This window comes from Pseudophryne corroboree, chromosome 4, assembly GCF_028390025.1.
Source record: "Pseudophryne corroboree isolate aPseCor3 chromosome 4, aPseCor3.hap2, whole genome shotgun sequence".
Taxonomy (NCBI): Eukaryota; Metazoa; Chordata; class Amphibia; order Anura; family Myobatrachidae; genus Pseudophryne; species Pseudophryne corroboree.
The window spans coordinates 413,534,592-413,558,540 of NC_086447.1; the positions used below are offsets into that span (position 1 = coordinate 413,534,592).

A 23,949-nucleotide genomic window follows, 5' to 3' on the forward strand; every position below is an offset into this window, starting at 1 on the left:
TCATTAAAATACAGTCTGCAGATTTATTTTGTGGATCTATTTCAAAGGAGCTTGAAACAGACTTTACTCAAAACAAAAGTCTCCTTACAAGGTTGGGAACCTAAGGACACATTCTGTCTGAGTGAGTGGTTGTCAAGGCAGCATGGTGGTGTATTACTAAGCCCTTTTATAAAAAGTTTCTTCCTGGTATAATCTCTTCTAATAGTAGCTATCATGGACTACCTGACATGTCCCCCCCTCCCCCTTCTGGGTGGCCCTGACCTGACTGCCCTGGGGGCAAAATCAGAGTTACATTTGGTCACAGTCCTAATCCATTCAGCCTTGCCACAGATCCTTCCAAGTATAGGAAGCCACTGGTGCTGCAAATTGGGGCTATTGGGGTAGTCCTGGTGGAAAAGTAAAATCATCACTTCAGAGACCATTCTGCTGTAGGACCACCACTTTCATTCATTCAAACTTTCTATTTTTATCCTAAAATACAAATAGTCTTTTTATATCTTAAATTTATAAAAGTAAAGGGAAGACTTTAGAACTGTCTTTATTACATGCAACATTCGGAAAGTTCAATTTTTTTAATTGCAGTACATTGGAACGTATAACATAAGTGGGGGACGTAGCCTGTGAGTTTAGGAATTAAGTTCTTTAATTTTCTGTTTTATATCGCACCATGATAAACACATTTTCTATGTTTCTTTATTTGTATATTTGTCTGCTTTATGAACGATTTAAATAATAAAAACAGTAAGAAACATGGTTTGTGCTCCCTCGATATCCTGAGAATTCCCTATAAATGTGCCTTTTCCACCCCTTAAAATGCATTTTAATATATCTTGTCCTGTTAAACAAAATTACTTTTTTGATGTAAGGAGCAGTAGCCGGTGCATTATACCGCAATTAGCGAAATCTCCTATCACTTACAGTCCTCTTAAAATGGCTGAAGTTTATGCAGATAAGTGAGGTCTCAAAATATAATTTGCCCCAAAGTCCTGCACATCGGTAAATGCCCTCTGCTCTATATAACCGAGCATACAACTGCATGTTACAGTACAGATGCAATGCTAAGGGTCCAGGTTGTAGAGGGAACACTGACTGTCTTTCTTATATGTTAGTATCAGTGTGTGAGGGTGTCTCTTTTTACATTTATATAGTACAGGTTGAGTATCCCATATCCAAATATTCCGAAATACGAAATATTCCGAAATACGGACTTTTTTGAGTGAGAGTGAGATAGTGAAACCTTTGTTTTTTGATGGCTCAATGTACACAAACTTTGTTTAATACACAAAGTTATTAAAAATATAGTATTAAATGACCTTCAGGCTGTGTGTATAAGGTGTATATGAAAGATTAATGATTTGTGTGAATGCAGACACACTTTGTTTAATGCACAAAGTTATAAAAAATATTGGCTAAAATTACCTTCAGGCTGTGTGTATAAGGTGTATATGAAACATAAATGCATTCTGTGCTTAGATTTAGGTCCCATCGCCATGATATCTCATTATGGTATGCAATTATTCCAAAATACGGAAAAATCTCATATCCAAAATACCTCTGGTCCCAAGCATTTTGGATAAGGGAGACTCAACCTGTACTATCATTTTCTAATCCTATTCTAAGACTACATTGTTTTTTGTTTTACACCTCAAATGGTGACAAGGAAGGACCTTTTGTCCAGTTCGGAGTTCAAAAATAAATTTGCAAATCTCTATCTTTATGAACCCAATTACCTAATTTGAGGTGACAAAAGGTGACTGATTTTTTTTTTAAATGTCAAAAACAATTACTTTTTGTTGAAAAAAATGCTTTCATTAAATTTGGGTTGTATAATGTAATGAAAAAGTTGATTTTGGGAGTCCTTTGAAGCCATTTTTTAACCCCAGAAATGACATGTAATTATTGGCAAATTATACTAATTAAAAACTTACATTTTTCTAATCAGTTCTTAGGGGAGGGGTTTGGCAAGGGGTTCTGAAGGAAGTCCTGACATTTTTATCTTTAAATAAAGAGTTTTCTTTTCACATCCCAAGAGAGTGCATAGGGAATAATGGTAATTTCCTTTTAGGGAAGTATGCAGTTTTGTAATTGGATTGCACATGCAATTCACAGTGTGAATTTTCTGCAAATCAGCTTAAACAGGACAATTCGCACTTAATTGGTTTGACCCCTTAGAGTTGGGAGGGGCGTGTCTTAGCTAAACTACAAGTTGCAGTGTTCAGTATTTGTGGGATGTATGTAAAAGTGGATAGTATTTACCTTGTATGCAAAATATATATATGAACAATTGAGGTGCAACAATGTTAGGTGTGAAATTGCTCCCGACTCTGAATCAGTCCCATAGTATTTTTCCTACCTTTTCAGTTCCATTCCTCCTGTTGTGTCAGTCAGGTGTAAAAATTCTACAAGTTTCATCTGAATTGCAGAGGTTGTAGGCCGCTAGGTCAAGTGGTTGTTTTTTAATTTCTTTTTTGCTTTGTTGTCGGTGTTTGCAATTCATTTTGAATTGTATTTCTGCTCTGATCCTATGATCCATGCTTTCTTCCTGTGCAGGAGGCTGCATCAGCAATTTGAAAGCTATAAAGAACAAATCCAAAAAATAGGGGAGGACACTCGTCGCTATCCCGGAGAACACAAGGATGATGCACCAACGTGTGGAATATGTCACAAAACAAAGTTTGCAGATGGCTGTGGACACTTGTGCTCTTATTGCCGAACAAAATTCTGTGCCCGATGTGGAGGTCGCGTTTCGCTTCGGACCAACAATGTAAGTGTACTTTCCCTGTTACCTATTCCTTTTCTAATAAATGTTTGTTCAGATTCTTTTCAGAAACAGTCGCATGACTGTAAATCCATGTATGAACATGCAAAAATGGGACTTTTTACTTTACACACAAATGTCTTAAAAGGATTCTGGCTCATTCACACAGTTATTGCACAAACAGTGTATCAGAAATAGACTTGTGACTTGATATGGTTGCAATGTGCTTTACCACTTCATAGAGTATTGGAAACACATGAAACACATCATTTATACATATTTTTCTTGTGTTTTTATATGCTTTAGTAGGCTGCTCATTTACTTTACAGTAAATAAGAATAAAAGTAATATTTTGACCTGCACTATTGCTGGGGTCATATTCTTTGATAATGTATGATGTGGGTCTGTGTATAAAAGAATAAGCCACCTCTTCCTGAGTAACAGGTTCTTGCGCAAGACACTTAAGCCGGGTACACACTAGCCAATGTGTGTACCCGGCGAAATTGGCAGCGGTGGGGACCACTTGCCGATGCCGGCGTGAAGGGAGCAACGGTGGGGGGAGCGAGGGGAGGTTGCGGGGCCATGCTGCAGCATGGCCATCGTTAACAAGGTCCTCCCTCGGCTGGACTGTTCAGACGAGGGAGCGGGTTGTTAACAATGTGCAGGAGTGCGCATTGTTAACGATATTGAGTGTACACACTAGACGAGATAGTAAAAGATATAGCAAAGAAATGTCCCTTCTGAGCGATATATTTAACTTTCTCATCTAGTGTGTATAAGGCTTTAGGGCTTAATTCAAGGTTGATTGCAAAAACAAAATCTTCCTCTAATTGGCAAAACCATGTGCACTGCAGGTTATATCTGCCCACCCTGCAGTGCACATGGTTTTATTCCATTAGACAAAGATTTTGCTTTTGCAATTAACCTTGAATTAGGCCCTTAGTGCTGTGTATAATAGATACTGTGACCACTGTGGGCCTATTTCGCAGCAGCAAATTTGTTTGCTAATGGACAAAACCATGTGCACTGCAGGTGGGGCAGATATAACGTGTGCATAAACAGTTAGATATGGGTGGGGTGTGTTCAAACTGAAATCTAAATTGCAATGTAAAAATAAAGCAGCCAGTATTTACCCTGCACAGAAACAAAATAACCCACCCCCATTAGCTAACAAATTTGCTGCTGCGATCAGGTCTGAATTAGGCCTTATATTTCCCCTCCCAGAGACCATAGGATTAAGTCGGTATCGGTATAGACCCCTGTACACAGGGAACCTGATATATACTGATGGGCCTACTTATTAACAATTGGCGATTGGGGATGTGTTCTATAACCATTTATCGAGCAAAATACAACCTCCCATCTTTTTAAAGATGTAATTGAAGCAGATGGGTGATACTCAGTTGCCTCGTGATACAGTCCACAGCCAGCGTAACCTTACCACTTCCATAGGCAGGCTACTGGCATTTGCGCATGTGTGACCCAATTAGCCAGTTCATGCTTGCACAGTACGACTGGAAACCCAGGCTTCAGTTTTCTATTCCACTTAGTAAAAAGAAGGGAAAAAAAAGTTAAAAAAAGAATGTTTTTATATTATTACTGTGTGCATTTTTTATTTAAGTATAAAGTATTTTTCCTTGATTTTCTTCTGTGAGGTAGAAATAAAAGCAGGCTTGTGGTGCTACTTGTACTGCAACAACCCTTATTGATTGTTTAATAAGCCGAAGCTTCCACCAGTGATTCTTTTCTGAAATGAAGACTACCATCGCCTACAATTGCTCTGCTTCTGCAAACAAAATGTAAATGGATCCAAAAGATTGACTCTGCATTCCCCACCTTTAGAACATAGCAAACTGTACCGGTAGCAAACTGTACCGGAACATAGTTTTATACCACCAGGGATGTCCGAAAACAGTGTCACACCTTCATTTATGCGGCTGAGATACTATAACGATGGGGTTCTGAAGGAGTATATGGAGAATGTTCCAAAATAGCAGGACTATTTTTTAGAAGATTTTTTTAAATACAGCATAAAGCATACTTGCCTACTCTCCCAGAACTACTGTGAGGCTCCCAAAAATTGGGTGGCACTCCAGCACCATACAGGAAAGTAGGCAAGTCTCCCGGAGCTTCCTGCACTCCCACCACCCAGCCCACGAACCTGTGTGTATGCAGAGAGAGCCTTGAATGGTGGTGGTGGGGTGTTTCTGTGCTGCCGGTACCCGCAGCACTGGAGTCACGTCACAGCGCAACTTCCGACCCAGGTGTGCTACTGTGCATGTGCAGTGTCTCCACGCATCTTCAGTTCCGTCCTCAATAGAGGAATAATATGCACCTCAGAGTCTCCACAGTGAGACTGCGTTATAGTACAAGACACCCGTCATACTATGTATGTACTGTAACTGGGCGCATACTGCACAGCTGCCAGTGTTTGTATACTGTATATACAGATGTGTGCTGCTGTATACACACACCACCTGCATTAAGTCCCACATGTTCCTGACTGGATCTACAGAACCCGCTGTATTGTATATCTACTGGGTTAACCCTGTGTTATCCTACAACTTATTTTATCTGGTTAATAAATAGCAACCTGGTTAAGTTATTCATCTTGTGGACTGACCTACATGATATACCACTGGCACCTATATCAACTATAGGATCTTGCCGCTTAATATACTGTATACATAGCTACTCTCCCAGAATGTCTGGTAGATTGCCGAATTACATTGAGTTCCTTTAGACTCCCAGGAGAGATCACCCTGTCCATTTGCGTGAGTGCTCGGTGGCATTGCAATGACGTGAATAGTGTCGCCATACTCTAACACTTCCCTGTTGACCTCCTCTGCTTTCTGAGCATGTGCAGATCAAGATATGCTGCTCAAACTGACAAAATACTCATTTTGCTTCAGCTCCAACAGCAAGTTTTTCAACTATGGTATACCAGATTGACATTCATTATGTTAGCAGTCACCATGTCAAGATTAGCCCTATCCCTAATGCTAATATGTTCATAGCATACCTCCCAACATGACCCTAGGGCTTCAGGAGGGACAGAATGCTCTGCTCCTGGACTTCTCTCTTAAGTTATGATTGCCCTCAATTGTGCTGAAACACCTTTCTTATCCATTAACCTGTTCAAAACAGGTGCCGGCAATCATATATTAAAAGAAAAGTCCAGGAGCAGAGCATTGTGTCCCTCCTGGAGAGGGTCATGTTGGGAGGTATGTCATAGTGTAGACATTATGAATAAAGTTGTCAATGTTCTGAATGTCCCAGTTTTTCAGTAAGTGTACCCCTGATTTCATGAATGTCCAACTGCTGTGTGTATTGCTGGTTCTTCTGCTTTATGTGGATGCAGTGAGATGTTGGTGTTTCAGCTTCTGTACTTTCTATTTTTCAAAGGGAATGTGTTTCGATTTATTTTGGTTTCTGTATTATTAACAGTTTGTTCATTAGAGGGAGTAAAAAGATGTTCAACTTAAGTAATACTTTCCCTTTAACGCAGTTAAATAATAATGTGCTTGCTTGAAAGCCTCTAATTTAATTTAACCTTGACCTTTTTTCAAATTTGCTTATTAATACCTGCTTACCATTAATTTTCTTTTTTTTCTCCCTTTATTCTGCTTTCTTGGATGCTTTCCCAAAGGAGGACAAAGTGGTTAGAATCTTTTCTTTCTTTTATCTTGTATATGAAACATACTGAAATATTTCACTAGACATTATGGTGCCAGATGCGTGGGATTTGTTATTGTGTAGTTTTGACAATCGTGATGTCGCTACTCTTCAATCACTCCCTCAGTAAATTTATATTAGATATAATTTGCAATGTAAATGACTTCTGTCAGGTAACCTATATTTATATGAGGTTAGAAAAAACTGCAGCTGCTCTTTTTCTAAAATCGCATCTAAATAGCCAATTCTAATGTATAAAAAAAGGGTAAAACTTGACGTCTAAACAACATTTAATTTCCCTCTTAAAAAGGCAGTAGATAGATTCCGTTATAAAGATGAGTAAAAGCTGTAAAGCAGGGGTGGGGAACCTCAGGCCCGCGGGCCATATAAGGCCCGCAAAGCCACTTGATCAGGCTCGGCCAGGCTCACCTAACCGAGGGAGATGCCGGGCGCCCGCTGATATTTTGTTACCAGCGGGCGCCCGGCTCCTTCTCCTCAGCAGCAGCCGGAGGCAGGAGCTCACTCCTGAACTCCAGCTTCCAGCTCAGGCAGTGTACATGTGTGGCGCTCCCATAGTTCTGAGGAGCGGGCGACCAGGCGGAGGTCAGCGGTCCGGAAACAGGAGCAGGGCTGGTGAGTATTGTGGGTTTTTTTTTCTTTTAATGTGTGTGTGTGTGTGTGTGTGTGTAAGCGGCACTACTAGGGGGCATAACAACTGACTGGGGGCATATCTAATGGGGCATAACAACTGACTGGGGCAGATCTAATGGGGCATAACAACTGACTGGGGGCATATCTAATGGGGCATATCAACTGACTGGGGGCATATCTAATGGGGCATAACAACTGGGGGCATATCTAATGGGGTATAACAAGTGACTGGGGCTATATCTACTGGGGCATAACAACTGACTGGGGGCTAATTTTTAAGTTGATCATTTTTGTATGGCCCCCAAAGGATTTTATAAATATCCAAATGACCCTTGGTAGAAAAAAGGTTCCCCACTCCTGCTGTTAAGGATCACTTTGACAAACAATATTGGGCATAATTCAGATGTGGTCGCAAAGCTGCTATTGTACTTAAATCGCTTGATGTTTTCTAACTGCGCACACGCAATTGAATTGCGATGGTGGGATTAGTCGCAAAATTAGTGACAGGATGGCAGCATTTGGGGAGGTAACGTGGAGTGGTCGGCCAAATGCAGGAATGTCATGGCATGGCATGTACGTAAATTTTCTAGCCTTTTATGCTGTCTGCTTTTTTTTGCGTTGCAGCTCATTGGAGCAGAGGTGGCTACAGTTAGTGTTATAGGTTCTAGTTTTTGTCCATTCAGTTTTATTTCAGTACATTACCTATGTGTCCTCATACACTTAGGGTCTATATACCATATGGCACGCCTGGCACGACCGTGTGTCTCAGAGAGGTCTAGTGCATCGTCCTTTTCTTTACATTTTGCATCTTATATACACTGCAGACACAGGGAAACGGTACTCACAGTGTACTAGAGATGCTGGGCTGCTACTTTAGCCACAAAGGAATTGATTTTAAACATGAACAAAGTAGCAGATGAAGCACAACGGAGCTTAGCGTGACAAATAAGCTGCGGCCGCTGCATCAAAGCCCTTCTTACACAGATTCAGACTCACACAGATGTACAAATGTATCTTAAATTGATCAGTGTAACCTAGCAGAGTTGTTTTGTCACTTTATTTCTCTATCGTCCTAAGTGGATGCTGGGGTTCCTGAAAGGACCATGGGGAATAGCGGCTCCGCAGGAGACAGGGCACAAAAGTAAAGCTTTTACAGGTCAGGTGGTGTGTACTGGCTCCTCCCCCTATGACCCTCCTCCAGACTCCAGTTAGATTTTTGTGCCCGGCCGAGAAGGGTGCAATTCTAGGTGGCTCTCATAAAGAGCTGCTTAGAGAGTTTAGCTTAGGTTTTTTATTTTACAGTGATTCCTGCTGGCAACAGGATCACTGCAATCGCCTCAACAAAACACTGGACAGGTATTGCGCCAGGTCAAGAGATCCGCAGGCAATAGCTGTGGACGCGCTGGTAACACCTTGGGTGTACCAGTCGGTATATGTGTTTCCTCCTCTGCCTCTCATACCAAAGGTATTGAGGATTATACGGCAAAGAGGAGTAAGACTAGTGGCTCCGGATTGGCCAAGAAGGACTTGGTACCCGGAACTTCAAGAGATGGTCACGGACGATCCGTGGCCTCTACTTCTGAGAAGGGACCTGCTTCAGCAGGGTCCTTGTCTTTTTCAAGACTTACCGCGGCTGCGTTTGACGGCATGGCGTTTGAATGCCAGATCATAAAAGGAAAAGGCATTCCAGAAGAAGTCATTCCTACCTTGATAAAGGCAAGGAAGGAAGTCACCGCGAAGCATTATCGCCGTATTTGGCGAAAATATGTTGCGTGGTGCGAGCAGCGGAGTGCTCCGATGGAGGAATTTCAACTGGGTCGTTTTCCTACATTTCCTGCAATCAGGATTGTCTATGGGTCTCAAATTGGGATCTATTAAGGTTCAAATTTCGGCCCTATCAATATTCTTCCAAAAAGAATTGGCCTCAGTCCCTGAGGTCCAGATTTTTATCTAAGGAGTACTGCATATACAGCCTCCTGTGGTGCCTAAGGTGGCACCGTGGGATCTAAATGTAGTTTTAGATTTCCTCAAATCCAATTGGTTTGAACCACTAAAGAATGTGGATTTGAAATATCTCACATGGAAAGTGACTATGTTACTGGCCCTGGCTTCGGCCGGGAGAGTATCTGAACTGGCGGCTTTGTTTTATAAAAGCCCTTATTTAATTTTCCATTCGACATAGGGCAGAGCTGCGGACGCGTCCGCATTTTCTCCCTAAGGTGGTATCAGCGTTTCACCTGAACCAGCCTATTGTAGTGCCTGCGGCTACAGACGACTTGAAGGACTCCAAGTTGTTGGACGTTGTCAGAGCCTTAAAAATATACATTTAAAGGACGGCTGGAGTCAGAAAATCTGACTCGCTGTTTATACTGTATGCACCCAACAAGTTGGGTGCACCTGCTTCTAAGCAGTCGATTGCTCGTTGGATTTGTAACAAAATTCAACTTGTACATTCTGTGGCAGGCCTGCCACAGCCTAAATCTGTTAAGGCCCATTCCGCAAGGAAGGTGGGCTCATCTTGGGCGGCTGCCCGAGGGGTCTCGGCATTACAACTCTGCCGAGCAGCTACGTGGTCAGGGGAGAACACGTTTGTAAATTTTTACAAATTTGATACCCTGGCAAAGGAGGACCTGGAGTTCTCTCATTCGGTGCTGCAGAGTCATCCGCACTCTCCCGCCCGTTTGGGAGCTTTGGTATAATCCCCATGGTCCTTTCAGGAACCCCAGCATCCACTTAGGACGATAGAGAAAATAAGAATTTACTTACCGATAATTCTATTTCTCGGAGTCCGTAGTGGATGCTGGGCGCCCATCCCAAGTGCGGATTATCTGCAATACTTGTACATAGTTATTGTTAACTAATTCGGGTTATTGTTTAGGAAGCCATCTTTCAGAGGCTCCTCTGTTATCATACTGTTAACTGGGTTTAGATCACAAGTTGTACGGTGTGATTGGTGTGGCTGGTATGAGTCTTACCCGGGATTCAAAATCCTCCCTTATTGTGTACGCTCGTCCGGGCACAGTACCTAACTGGAGTCTGGAGGAGGGTCATAGGGGGAGGAGCCAGTACACACCACCTGACCTGTAAAAGCTTTACTTTTGTGCCCTGTCTCCTGCGGAGCCGCTATTCCCCATGGTCCTTTCAGGAACCCCAGCATCCACTACGGACTCCGAGAAATAGAATTATCGGTAAGTAAATTCTTATTTTATGCAAATAAGACATATTTTGAGCAAGAAAGGCGCTCGCTTGCTCAGGACCTAGCACACCAAGAGGGGCTATGTGGTGCGACACCTCTGTACAAGCCACTCCTACGCACATCAACTTAAAATAAACCAGTTGCAGATTTATCATGAATAGCTATAAAGTATTTATTTATAACAGCAATTATTATTGTACTTTATTATGAGTGCAGAATATATGGGTACTTGAGGACAGTAGTTATTGAGTCGATCTGACCACTGATTTAAAGTTACCATACATAACTTCTAGCTAATACCAGATGTGTCCACTTACATCTTTGCTATTGTGCTCAGTTTGCCACAACATGCAAAACACGGCTAAGCTGTTTTTTACGAGTAGCGAGTGGATGGATTTTAAAATTTCTCTAACGTCCTAGTGGATGCTGGGACTCCGTCAGGACCATGGGGAATAGCGGGCTCCGCAGGAGACAGGGCACATCTAAAAAAGCTTTTAGGTCACATGGTGCGTACTGGCTCCTCCCCCTATGACCCTCCTCCAAGCCCCAGTTAGGTTTTTGTGCCCGTCCGAGAGGGTGCAATCTAGGTGGCTCTCCTAAAGAGCTGTTTAGAAAAGTTTTTTTTTAGGTTTCAATCTCAGTGATTCCTGCTGGCAACAGGATCACTGCATCGAGGGACTTAGGGGAGAGATTTCCAACTCACCTGCGTGCAGGATGGATTGGAGTCTTAGGCTACTGGACACTTAGCTCCAGAGGGAGTCGGAACACAGGTCAGCCTGGGGTTCGTCCCGGAGCCGCGCCGCCGATCCCCCTTACAGACGCTGAAGAGACGGCAGAACGGAGGTCCGGAAAGCAGGCGGCAGAAGACTCCTCAGTCTTCTTGAAGGTAGCGCACAGCACGGCAGCTGTGCGCCATTGTTGTCACACGGCTCACTGACTCAGTCACGGAGGGGCAGGGCGCTGCTGGGGGCGCCCTGGGCAGCAATATAATTACCTTTAGTGGCAAAATAAATACATCACATATAGCCATTAAGGCTATATGTATGTATTTTAACCCAGGCCAGTTTCTTAAAAACCGGGGAAAAGCCCGCCGAAAAAGGGGCGGAGCTTATTCTCCTCAGCACTCACGCCATTTTCCTGCTCAGCTCCGCTGGTGAGGAAGGCTCCCAGGTCTCTCCCCTGCACTGCACTACAGAAACAGGGTAACAAAGAGAAGGGGGGCATAAATTGGCGATATTTATATATTAAGAGCGCATATATAGTAAACAACACCTTCTAGGGTTGTTTATATACATTTATAGCGCTTTTGGTGTGTGCTGGCAAACTCTCCCTCTGTCTCCCCAAAGGGCTAGGGGGTCCTGTCTTCGATTAGAGCATTCCCTGTGTGGCTGCTGTGTGTCGGTACGTGTGTGTCGACATGTATGAGGACGATGTTGGTGTGGAGGCAGAGCAATTGCCGATGATGGTAATGTCACCCCCTAGGGAGTCGACACCGGAATGGATGGCTTTAGTTATGGAATTACGTGATAATGTCAGCACATTACAAAGACACCGTCAGGGGCTGTAAAACGTCCTTTACCTCAGTCAGTCGACACGGGTACCGACACAGATGAATCTAGTGTCGACGGTGAAGAAACAAACGTATTTTCCAATAGGGCCTGTCAAAGTCAGAAAAATATCCCTATACACGCTGCCATATTTGCACCTCATGCTGGTCCGTGCTGCGCATGCGTGCGCTTTCCCGTGATAGCGCATACCCGCTGATGCGTGCACCCGCTCGCATTGGTATGCGTATTTACGGTAAAGAGTATGTAGTCGTAGCATGCGACCCAATCGTTACATATTTCCACAATTAATGTAGTTTGTAGATCATGGTCCCTTTGATAGATTCTGAAAGTTTGGTTAATATAGAATGTCCCTGACTGGAGGAATCCCTCTTTGTATTGTGCGAAGGGTCTAACAGGAATCATACAGCAGTGTTTGGTACCCATCGGAAGAGTATTTAATTAGCAATATTCCGGTGTTGGTTTGGAGCGTATTAATCGCTCGTGCGAATAGTTATGGACATAAGAAGTTTATGTCCATTACTATTATTTACGCATACTCAGGTATGCGGCGGGAAACCTAGTTTCCCACCCACCTGAGCTGTTTGAAATCGTCACAGCCCACCTGTATGAATCACCCTATGACCTTTTGTTATAGTGCGAAGCCGAATTCCTGTGTCCAATGGACGATCAGATTGTAGGGACCATTAGATTGCATTGTGTGTGGGGCATAAATAGGCAGGCCGACCACATCCAGCTCTCACTCTTCAACGGTTCTCATTGCTGAAAATCGGGTGCTGGATGTCCAGGCGCATGCGATCATCCCCTTTGTGCGTAAGTTTCACTCCGTAATCATATTGTCTTACTGTGAGCCAATCTCTCTCTCTCTCTCTTTCCGTCTCTCTCTCTCTCTCTCTCTCTCTATCTCTCTCCTTTCTCTTTCTCTCGTATCTCCCATTGACTAGTATTGTATTGTATTAGATCAGCATAGTATTGTATTGTATTTCTTGTATAGTTATTTGGTTAGGAAGTCTCTGTTATATTGTAGTGTATCATTTGTACTGTGATTCTTTTTGCAAGTATAATAGTCATAATACAGATAATAGGCTTTGGACCCTAAACCAGTATCTGTGTATTTCCTATAGTTTTAAGTGTTCACTTGAGCGTCGGTGACGCTCAAGCAGCTTTGTAGTTAGTCAGGTTACACAAAGTTGCACTTACACCCTGTATTCACATTAAGGTATTCCGTGTATAAAAGGTTTAGCCATAAAGGTATAGCGTTGTGAGCGTCTGCGCCGCTGGTGATCTCCTCGTGGTCTCGAGCGTCCGCTACGCCATAGCGAATCATTACTCTAGTCATCACCAATAACGTGCTGTCCTGTGATCACTGGGCCGTGAGCGAACGTGACGCTTGAGCGTCTCGCATACGGCTAAGCGATCGTTACGCAACAAGCGTACCCTTACGGTACTTCTTAAGTAAACAGCGTACTGTGTTCTTAGACTTCATTAAGGGTTGTTTATACGACAAAGGAATTTAACATTGTCAATTGGGGACTCGTCCTGTCCTTCTCATATCTGCACTAGGTAGATCAGCAGACATTATCCCCCAGCAAAGGGTGGGAGGTTGTCTCACAGTGCTGACGGGATAAGCGTCTGCTTCACTTAGATAAAGAGTGCTGAAGGAATCCGGGAACCGGAAGTAAGAACAAAACGCTTGTGTCTTTTAAAACTGTTTATTTCTTTTCTGTCTTGCGTATACACGCACGCATACATATATATCTGCATTTCTTTTTCAAAATTTCGTATATCACTATTCCTGTTTGCCAATTTTTATAGTTGAAAGAAAAGTGCTAAAAGAGACTTGCTGTCATTTCATAATTTAAGAATAAAGGTAATAGTTAAAAGTGTAAGACAAACACACAGGTTTGCCTGGGAGATAAGGCAAAGCCAGTAGGGTACGCGGTAGATGATCAGGGATCGTTTACATTGATAAAAGTATATTGTGTTACGGTGGATCTTTGTTTTGCGTACACGTGTCTCTAACAAAGACTAGCGTACGCAATCCAAAGGCCGACGCACGCAGCGTTTATTACGCAACGTAGCGTCCGGTTACGCCCATGTAGCTCAAGTTGTGATGAGGCGATAAGTAGCGCAAAGCGGTAGATAACGCGACGCGGTAAATAACGCAAGTCTATTTTTGGAAAATTTGAAATTTAGTTTAACAGATCCTGCTCCTAATTGGTAACACAGCTGGGCTAAAGAAAATTTCTGCGCAGAAATAGATATAGAAACGAAAGTGTACATGTGTTGAGTGAGTGTGTTTTTATTACATAAGTTTATATAACTTAGAGGTTGAACCAATAGAAATCAGGTAGGACATACGTGTAAGTGACATATACGGTGGCTAAGGAGGCATCCTTGGTTAAATAAAATAAGAGCATTAGAGTATAGCGGACCACAAGGTAACAAGACCAGGAGGTCACAAGGACAAGGCCAGGAGGTCACAAGGTACAAGAAGGTCCGCTATAAAGGTACAAGAAGCACAACCCCGGGGGTTGGTGCTAAAACCCATATAGGCCATTGGAAGCTCTGGCTGAAGGAATTCGCAGCCGCAATTTTCGATTCCACTGATCTCTCAGTACATAACAGGTAGTGCTTATGTACTGAACGATTGTACCGCACGTAATTGTGTGCAGTAGTTAGTAATCTGACCTAATACCATTAGAGTAAAATGGTCACAAACGCTATCTGTACATTCTGACGTGATTTGTGTAATTTTTTATTTTTAAAGGGAAGTTCGCTGGTCACTCAGGAACTATCTAACAACCCCACCTTTATTGGAAAGAGTAAGTGTCCTGCGGGTAACCCTCATATGTTCCAGTAAACAGAAGGTTTTTCTGGTAGGGCCCTGTATCGAGTACGCCAGCACCATATCGGTGTGATCAGGTCGTATTGGTCGAGGTGGGCGAGTGAGTGGGGTACTCGGTAAACCGCCACCGCCGGCCTATTTTGAATAATTTGGTTTGCTGTAAGGGTTCGCTGAAGACCGTGATATAAAGATCAAAGGAGTAGTAAGCAACACCTGCAGATTATGGGGGCCAATTGTTCAGGTAGGGGGCGATCAACCTCGGTTCGGGTTGATTCAGTGGTCCGACCAATTGGGTCGGCCAGGTACATCATGTGTGAAAAATACGGAAGTCACACAGAGGTTTTATGTGATGAATGGGAGAGAATGACTGTACAAGACAGGGAGAAATTCCCAAGAATAGGTAGCTTCAGTCCAGAAGTGTTACAAAATTTAAGGAGGAGGATATGTCTCATAAAATCAACAAAGAGACGAATTCAGCATCATGATTATTTACAGTTGTGGCAACAGGAAGGTGAGATACAGAGAGGTTTGGCTCTGGCGGCGGGATCTGGGGCAGTCAGGAAACTGATCGCCACAGCCCCGCCACCACCATACATAGCAGGAGAGAAGTTGATTACGGAGAGAAACGCACTGGGTTGTAAAACACAAACACTTAGTAACCCTGTAAATGTTAATGATGTTAACCAAGTAACTCATGCAAGTATTAACCCGTGCAAGTTGTACCCTGTTTTGAACTTTCCTCAGGAGTGTGATCAAGAAGACGATCCGGCAACAATTTCAGCTCTCTCTCTCGCAGCCACCATAGCAGAGACCACAGTAGGCACAGCAACACCCACAAGATTAGCAAAGGCCCCTAGCGGAGGGATAGGTGAGGTCGTGTCAACGGGTAAGTACGGCACCATGTATTATACTGAAACAATTTCACCACAAGTTGTAGAATCTACACAGAATGAGGTTGTTAGAGTAAACCCTGTTAGAGTAATAGCAGTTCCCAATGGGAAAACAGATGTATCAGGAGCCACTCCCATAAGGAACATTGCCATGTACACTCCATTTTCCCGAATGGAATTAAGAACAATAGTGTCCGAATTTCCTGACCCCAGGAAAGACTTAGTTGCTAGCCAAAAATACATCAGGGATCTAGGTAACACTGTAGAACCCAACAACAAGGATTGGCAGATACTGCTAAGAGCTTGTTTACCTTCAAATGTCGACTCAGTTCAATTCTTAGCTGATTGTGGACTAGATAAAGATGTACCTCTTACAGATGTGTACAACCAAGATAATGTGAAAAGAATAAACTTGCAGCTAAAAGAGTATTTCCCAGCAGTAGCAAAATGGAATAAGATATTCTCCATTAAACAGAAGGAGTCAGAGACAGCTGCAGAGTATTTTCACAGAGCATTATTAGAAATGGCAAAATACACAGGTATAGAGGACATTAAAACAGACACAAACCATCGGGAAGTAGCAGTATCGGTACTGATGGATGGTTTAAAAGAGTCATTGAAGACTAGGGTACAGACCACGCAACCTTGTTGGCGAGGTCTGTCTGTGGCTACTTTGAGAGAGGCTGCTATTGATCACGACAGGAACATCACTAGACACAGGGAGTCGCAAAGTGATAAATTGATGTCAGTAAGTATACAGGCGCTGACCACAAGGCAGCCTGCGTATGTACCACCGAATCCTGTGGGTAAGTCAAGTGTAATAACATGTTTTTCTTGTAACAAACAGGGACACTATGCACGAGACTGTAGAACAAAGAGTGTACAAAGATCTTTTCAACCCCCTAGACAACGACACGACACACGACATTGGGAGCAGGGTCCACAGAGGCGGAGTTTTGAGCCACATACAGGGGAAACAAAAAGATACCCCCCGAACAGAGATTGGCATGCCTCTGGTAGTTCCCAGCTAACTCCCTCACAAGTAGTCGCTGCCAGCGGGATTCAGGGAGGTCAGCATACCCAATAGGGGTGTGGCCATACCTGTAATCTGCAGCCAGTTAAATTGATTGCCAGTCTTGGAAGTGAACCAGAGATTGCAATCAATGTAGCTGGTAAAACCTTAAACTTTCTTGTAGACACAGGGGCGGCCAAGTCAGTGATAAATTCGACAGTGGGCATGAGAACCACTGGTAGGACAGTTCCAGCCATGGGAGTAACAGGAGTAGTCCAGCACTACCCTGTTAGCAAACCAGCCGAGATTACAATAGGGCCTTTGCATACCAAGCATTCGTTTTTGCTAGCTGCATCGGCACCAACCAATCTCCTGGGAAGAGACTTACTATGTAAAATGGGTTGCGTCATTTATTGTACTCCTGAAGGTGTATTCTTGGACATTCCTGAGAATCACGCTCAGGAAGTACGAGACATGTTAGACTCCCCATCAAAATTAATGTCACATCCCATTATGACAAATAGGAATCCATCCCAAATAGAAGAAATGACATCTCAGATACCAGAGTCACTTTGGACAAAAGATGGACAGGACACTGGATTAATGGCAAACGTAGCTCCAGTAGTTGTACAAGTAAAAGATGGTAGGATAGCTCCAAAAATCCCACAGTATCCTCTGAAGCCAGAGGTGGAGTTAGGAGTTTTCCCAGTAATAGAGCGCTTGCTACAACAGGGCATTCTAGTAAGAACGTCCAGCACAGCAAATAGTCCCATCTTCCCTGTTAAAAAGAGTGGGGGGAGGGGTTACAGGCTAGTGCAGGATCTAAGGGGGATTAACAAAATAGTTGAGAGTCAGTTCCCCGTAGTGCCTAATCCAGCTGTCATCCTAATGCAAATTCCTCCCACTGCCAAATTTTTCACTGTTATTGACCTCTGCTCCGCATTCTTTTCGGTACCTCTGCACCCTGACAGCCAATATTTGTTTGCATTCACATACAGAGGAGTCCAATACACGTGGACTCGGTTACCCCAAGGTTTCATAGATAGTCCAAGTATATTTTCTCAGGCTTTGCATGATTGTTTACAGTCTTTCCAACCAGACAGTGGATCAGTATTGATACAGTATGTGGACGATTTATTACTGTGTTCAGATTCACTGGAAGCATCTCTGAAGGATACGAAACAGCTCCTGTTTCATCTTTCAGACACCGGACACAAGGTGTCCAAAGACAAGTTGCAATTATGCCAAGCTAAGGTAAAATATTTGGGACACTGTCTAACACAAGGACTGAGACACCTGACCGCTGATAGAATCCAAGCAATTAGAGACATGACACTGCCACAAACCCAGCAACAGATCAGGACGTTTTTAGGAATGTGTGGGTATTGCCGTAATTGGATCCCAGGGTTTTCCATATTGGCGCTACCTTTGCAGGAAATGGTCTCCTCAAACAAACCTGATAGGATCTCGCATACAGACGAATCCGAAACAGCATTTGAGAGACTCAAACAGTGCCTAACGCAGGCGCCAGCACTAGGTATGCCAGACTATGGGAAACCCTTTGAACTATACGGAACAGAAAGTGCTGGTTGCGCAGCAGGTGTACTAACCCAAAAACACGGTGATGCCAGCAGGCCAGTTGCATACTACAGCGCTCAGCTAGACACGGTAGCACGATCCCTCCCCACATGCTTGCGTAGCGTTGCGGCGATAGCATTGCTAGTGACAAAAAGCGAAGATGTCGTGCTAGGCCACAACCTCACAATCCATACACCACATGCGGTATCTGCCCTATTAAATTCTGCCCAAACCAGACACGTCTCATCAGCGAGGTTTACAAGATGGGAATTGGCACTAATGGCCCCAGTAAACATCACCATAAGGAGATGCAGCGCATTAAATCCTGCAACATTTCTCCCAGGTGTGCCTGGTCAGACACAAAGGGTGGAAGGTGAGAGTGATGGGGAAGGAGGATTTAATACAAAGGAAGATACACATGATTGTATGGAATATTTGACCCAAAATTTTACCGCAAGGCCTGACATCAGTGACAATCCACTGGAAGATGCAGAACTCACGTTCTACACGGACGGTAGTTGTCATAGACAGTCAGACTCGGGAGATTTGTGTACTGGATACGCAGTCGTAGATGACCAAGACACCATAGAAGCGGAACCGCTAGGTCCACCTCACTCAGCCCAGGTTGCTGAACTGGTCGCCCTAACCAGAGCATGTGAATTGGCTAAGGGTAAGTCAGCCAATATCTACACCGATTCTAGATACGCCTTCGGGGTAGTACATGATTTCGGAGCCCTATGGCGCCTCAGAAATTTCATGACGGCAGCTGGTACACCGATAGCGCATGCAGCTTATATAAAAAGGCTTCTAACAGCGATACAGGAACCCGACAGAGTGGCTGTTATCAAATGTAAAGCACACACATATAGTCAAGACCCGGTATCACTTGGTAACAGCCGAGCAGACGAAGCCGCAAAGCTTGCAGCTGCTACCCCCATACAGACAGACACCACACAATTGATGGTATTTAATACCATCAACACACAGAAGTTGTGTGAGATGCAGAATTTGTGTTCCACACAGGAAAAGGCAGTCTGGAAGGCAAAGGGATATGGCCAGGAGTCCTCAGGGCTCTGGACGGATGGACATGGTAAACCAGTGGCCCCCAGGGCATACCTTCCATGTCTGGCTGAAGCAGCTCACGGGCTGACTCATCTAGGCAAGGAGGGGATGTGCAAATTGGTAAGAGCATACTGGTGCGCCCCAGGATTCTCCTCTCATGCGGGTAAAAGAGCAATGTCATGCCTTACCTGTCTGAGAAAGAATATTGGAAAAGCAATACCTACAGAACCATCCCATATCCCACCTGCCGGCGGCCCTTTCCAGGTAATACAAATTGACTTCATTCAATTACCCCCATGTCGAAATTTGAAATATGTACTTGTTTGTATAGATGTTTTCTCGAATTGGGTCGAAGCATTTCCAGCAGCTACAAATACCGCTATGTTTACAGCTAAGAAAATTGTGCAGGAATTTGTATGTAGATATGGTATCCCTAGAATCATTGAAAGTGATAGGGGTACCCATTTTACCGGTGATGTCTTTCAAGGAATGTGTAAATTAATGGGTATTGATAGCAAGCTGCACACTCCGTACCGTCCACAGGCGAGTGCGAAGGTCGAAAGAGTGAACAGCACTATTAAAAATAAATTGAGTAAAGTGATGGCAGAGACAGGATTGACGTGGCCAGAAGCTTTACCCATTGTTTTGTATAGCATCAGAACCACTCCCAGGTCCCCTCTTAACCTGTCCCCTTTTGAAATTCTGTTTGGTCGACAACCGCATGTCATGATTAACCCTCAGGATGATTTGAAATGTAACAATGAAGTGACTGTAAAATACTTGATTAACATGAGTAAGCAGTTGAGGAATCAAAATGATAATCTGAAGTTGGTGATTCCTGATTTACCAGATAGTAATTGTCATGACATTGAACCTGGGGATTATGTAATGATACGAAATTTTCTACGCTCAGGTTGTCTTATTGATAGATGGGAAGGACCATACCAGGTCTTATTGACTAGCACCACAGCATTGAAGGTTGCTGAGAGAGAGACTTGGGTCCATTCATCCCACTGCAAAAAGGTTGCTGATCCAGAGAAGTCCCGTGATAAGGAACAGACGGTAGAGGTTGTATCACTGGAGTGTCTGTTCCAGGAGGACTGAGGCGGCACCTGAGCCTTGAAGACCGAAAGCAGTTGTTGGCTCCCTTCTCCCTTTTATTGTTTTCTCCACTTCCCATCCCCCTCTCCCTTAAAAATTTCTTTTTCCCCCTTCTCATTCTTCTCTATTTCCTCCTCAAAGATGGACTTGCCCCAAGAGACTGTGATCCGGATTTTGATGTTAACCATGATGTTGACCAGAGCAGTCTGTTCCGGCGAGAGTACCATAGAGGTCGAGAGAGGTTCTGGAATGGGTTCCGATTATGATGATGGAGGCGCAGTTTTCCAAGATCAACCAAACCAACAAGCAAAGGCGAGTATCAGAAAACGATCCGATAGAAGAAATTGTGATGGATTGTTAGCTGAAGAAAACTGTATCTGTAGGCTCTGTGACAATCTGATTGAGGATGGGTGCATAAAGAAATGCCAATCCAGTTTTAATATCCATATGGACCGGCATCCATTGAGTGACTATCACTCCTTAGTGGGTAACGTATTAAACCAAACAGATTGTTGGGTATGCTCTCAAGTACCTCAGGGTCATAGCAAATCAGGGCTAGTACCATTTCCTTTAACGTTAGGGGAGGTACTTGAGTTAAATGGTGGGAGACCGGTGGACCGGAGGTTTAACATCTCCAGCCCTCCTAGTTTGAAGCTCCACCAATACCATGTGGATAGGTCCCTCTTATGTTTTAATATCTCCAATCCCCGTAAGCCGGGAAATTGGGAAGTGTCATGGAGCAACCTTACCATGACCTTTTCACACAGAGCAGATAGAATGCCTACAGATACAGAGCTTGTACGCCACATAGCCAGTAGAGGAAAATCTTTCCGGTATCGATATACCTTAGGAAATAGGATTACTAGAGTTGGAGAAGTATCACCAGGATACTGTGCACATATCGTACAAACCGATACGTGCATTAAGCAGATGGAAGAATTAGGGTCAGGAGAGTTCACCTGGAAGGTGTGTAATATGGTAATGTCCTTCTCTGTCCCATATGTTCTCCCCGATGATGCATATTTCATATGCGGGAGAAAGGCGTACAAGTGGCTTGCCCCAAACTCTGAAGGATTGTGTTATATTGGAAAAGTATTGCCTGAAGTGATGACTGTAACACATGACAAAATGAAAGACATACACCGTGGTGCCCAAGCTCCTTATACTCACACTCATTACGAGCACCGAGTTAAAAGACAACTGTCAGAAAGGTTAGAGCATCCGGCCTCTGATCTTATCCATGAATCCACCGGGATTCAGGTTCTGGTAGCGTTAGATTTCACTCGCACCGCTCGAGGAGTGATGAATTATAGATACATTTCCGCACTCGCCAATTTGTTAGATAATATCACTGAAATGTATGATGACACGTTCAGATACACTGGAAGAGAACTTCAAGCTTATAAAACAGAACTAGTTCAGCATAGGATGGTTCTTAATTATCTTACAGCAGTAACAGGCGGATATTGTGTTACATTGGCAACACAGTACGGCATAAAGTGTTGCACGTATATCACAAATAGCACCGAGGATCCGGTAGAGGTCATAGACCAAAAGATGGACGATATTCTCCAATTGAAGTGGGAATTTCGTCAAAAACACAATCTCACCCTTGCTGCTGTAGGTAATGAGCTGACTGGTTGGGTGTCATGGTTGAACCCGCGAAATTGGTTCTCCGGTTTAGGAGACTGGGCTCAAGGAGTCATAATGGATGTTGGAAAGTTCCTCCTATGTATCTTAGGTGTTGTTATATCTATTGGATTGATATTTAGATGCGGGCAGGCTTTAATGAGGTGCAAACAAAGTACAAAAGTGATGAGCTTGAGGAGTGAGGAAACTGTAATTAACCTGGATTTGATTTACGACCCCATGATAGAAACAATGATGTGATGAAAATGCGATTATACGGTCCGTTTCTTTCACCTGTTTTTCTGCTTTTCTCCAAGATACAAAGACCCCCTTGGACGAGGAAGTTGACGAGACGCTATACAGACAACAGACAAGCACCAAAGATGAAGTTTTGACCACTTGAGACATGGACATTTGATGAACTTTGCCATGGATCCCCAGTTTCCCTAGTATTTTTAAACTCACGCTAGCCCAACATTTTTTGTAAATCTGATGGCACTGACAAAGCTATTTGCTCATGCCCAAGGAGCAATACAGCGCAAAGAAGACGACTCTCAACAGATACCGAACAAAACTTCAACGACAGATGTACATTTACCTGACATAGAATATCATTGCATTCCCCATAAGTGTTCTTTATCTTCATCTCTACAACCCTCAGGTAATAACACACATAGTAAAGGGAATACAGGCACAGATATCAGCAATCACATATCCCCCCATTCATGTATCATCAACTAAAATGTGCTCCCCATTTTGTTCAAAATCCGAAAAGAGCTCGGTAAAGTTTGACAGCCCATCCACAGACCCGTACCACGGGATAAGAAGGAATTCAAATGTATACTTCGCAATACCTCGAAGCTTGATTTACAACACGTACGGCACGATGATACATGACCCTCCAAACATGGACTCATACACACATGCTTCTGCTATCACACTAGGTCATACCCTCTTCACACCTACTCCTCTCTCCTCCCTCACCCAACCATGGAAATGAATTAACCCCTGACATATATTTTTCTCCTTTTGAAATGTTTTAGAAGGTGGCAGTTATTATTGACTGCCAAAGGGTGGACTGTCAATGTTAGAAAAATATCCCTATACACGCTGCCATATTTGCACCTCATGCTGGTCCGTGCTGCGCATGCGTGCGCTTTCCCGTGATAGCGCATACCCGCTGATGCGTGCACCCGCTCGCATTGGTATGCGTATTTACGGTAAAGAGTATGTAGTCGTAGCATGCGACCCAATCGTTACATATTTCCACAATTAATGTAGTTTGTAGATCATGGTCCCTTTGATAGATTCTGAAAGTTTGGTTAATATAGAATGTCCCTGACTGGAGGAATCCCTCTTTGTATTGTGCGAAGGGTCTAACAGGAATCATACAGCAGTGTTTGGTACCCATCGGAAGAGTATTTAATTAGCAATATTCCGGTGTTGGTTTGGAGCGTATTAATCGCTCGTGCGAATAGTTATGGACATAAGAAGTTTATGTCCATTACTATTATTTACGCATACTCAGGTATGCGGCGGGAAACCTAGTTTCCCACCCACCTGAGCTGTTTGAAATCGTCACAGCCCACCTGTATGAATCACCCTATGACCTTTTGTTATAGTGCGAAGCCGAATTCCTGTGTCCAATGGACGATCAGATTGTAGGGACCATTAGATTGCATTGTGTGTGGGGCATAAATAGGCAGGCCGACCACATCCAGCTCTCACTCTTCAACGGTTCTCATTGCTGAAAATCGGGTGCTGGATGTCCAGGCGCATGCGATCATCCCCTTTGTGCGTAAGTTTCACTCAGTAATCATATTGTCTTACTGTGAGCCAATCTCTCTCTCTCTCTCTTTCCGTCTCTCTCTCTCTCTCTCTCTCTCTCTCTATCTCTCTCCTTTCTCTTTCTCTCGTATCTCCCATTGACTAGTATTGTATTGTATTAGATCAGCATAGTATTGTATTGTATTTCTTGTATAGT

At 43.6% G+C, this 23,949-nt stretch overlaps 1 protein-coding gene across 14 annotated transcripts in view; it reads left to right on the forward strand.

Annotated features, from left to right (window-relative positions):
* RIMS1 (regulating synaptic membrane exocytosis 1) overlaps nt 1-23,949 on the forward strand; it is a 581,909-nt gene that overhangs the window by 129,777 nt on the left and 428,183 nt on the right. For all 14 annotated transcript variants that reach the window (XM_063916803.1, XM_063916807.1, XM_063916791.1 and 11 more), the window contains exon 2: nt 2,551-2,764. In XM_063916803.1, coding sequence (XP_063772873.1) covers nt 2,551-2,764 — 214 coding nt within the window. The remainder of the gene's footprint in view (nt 1-2,550; nt 2,765-23,949) is intronic.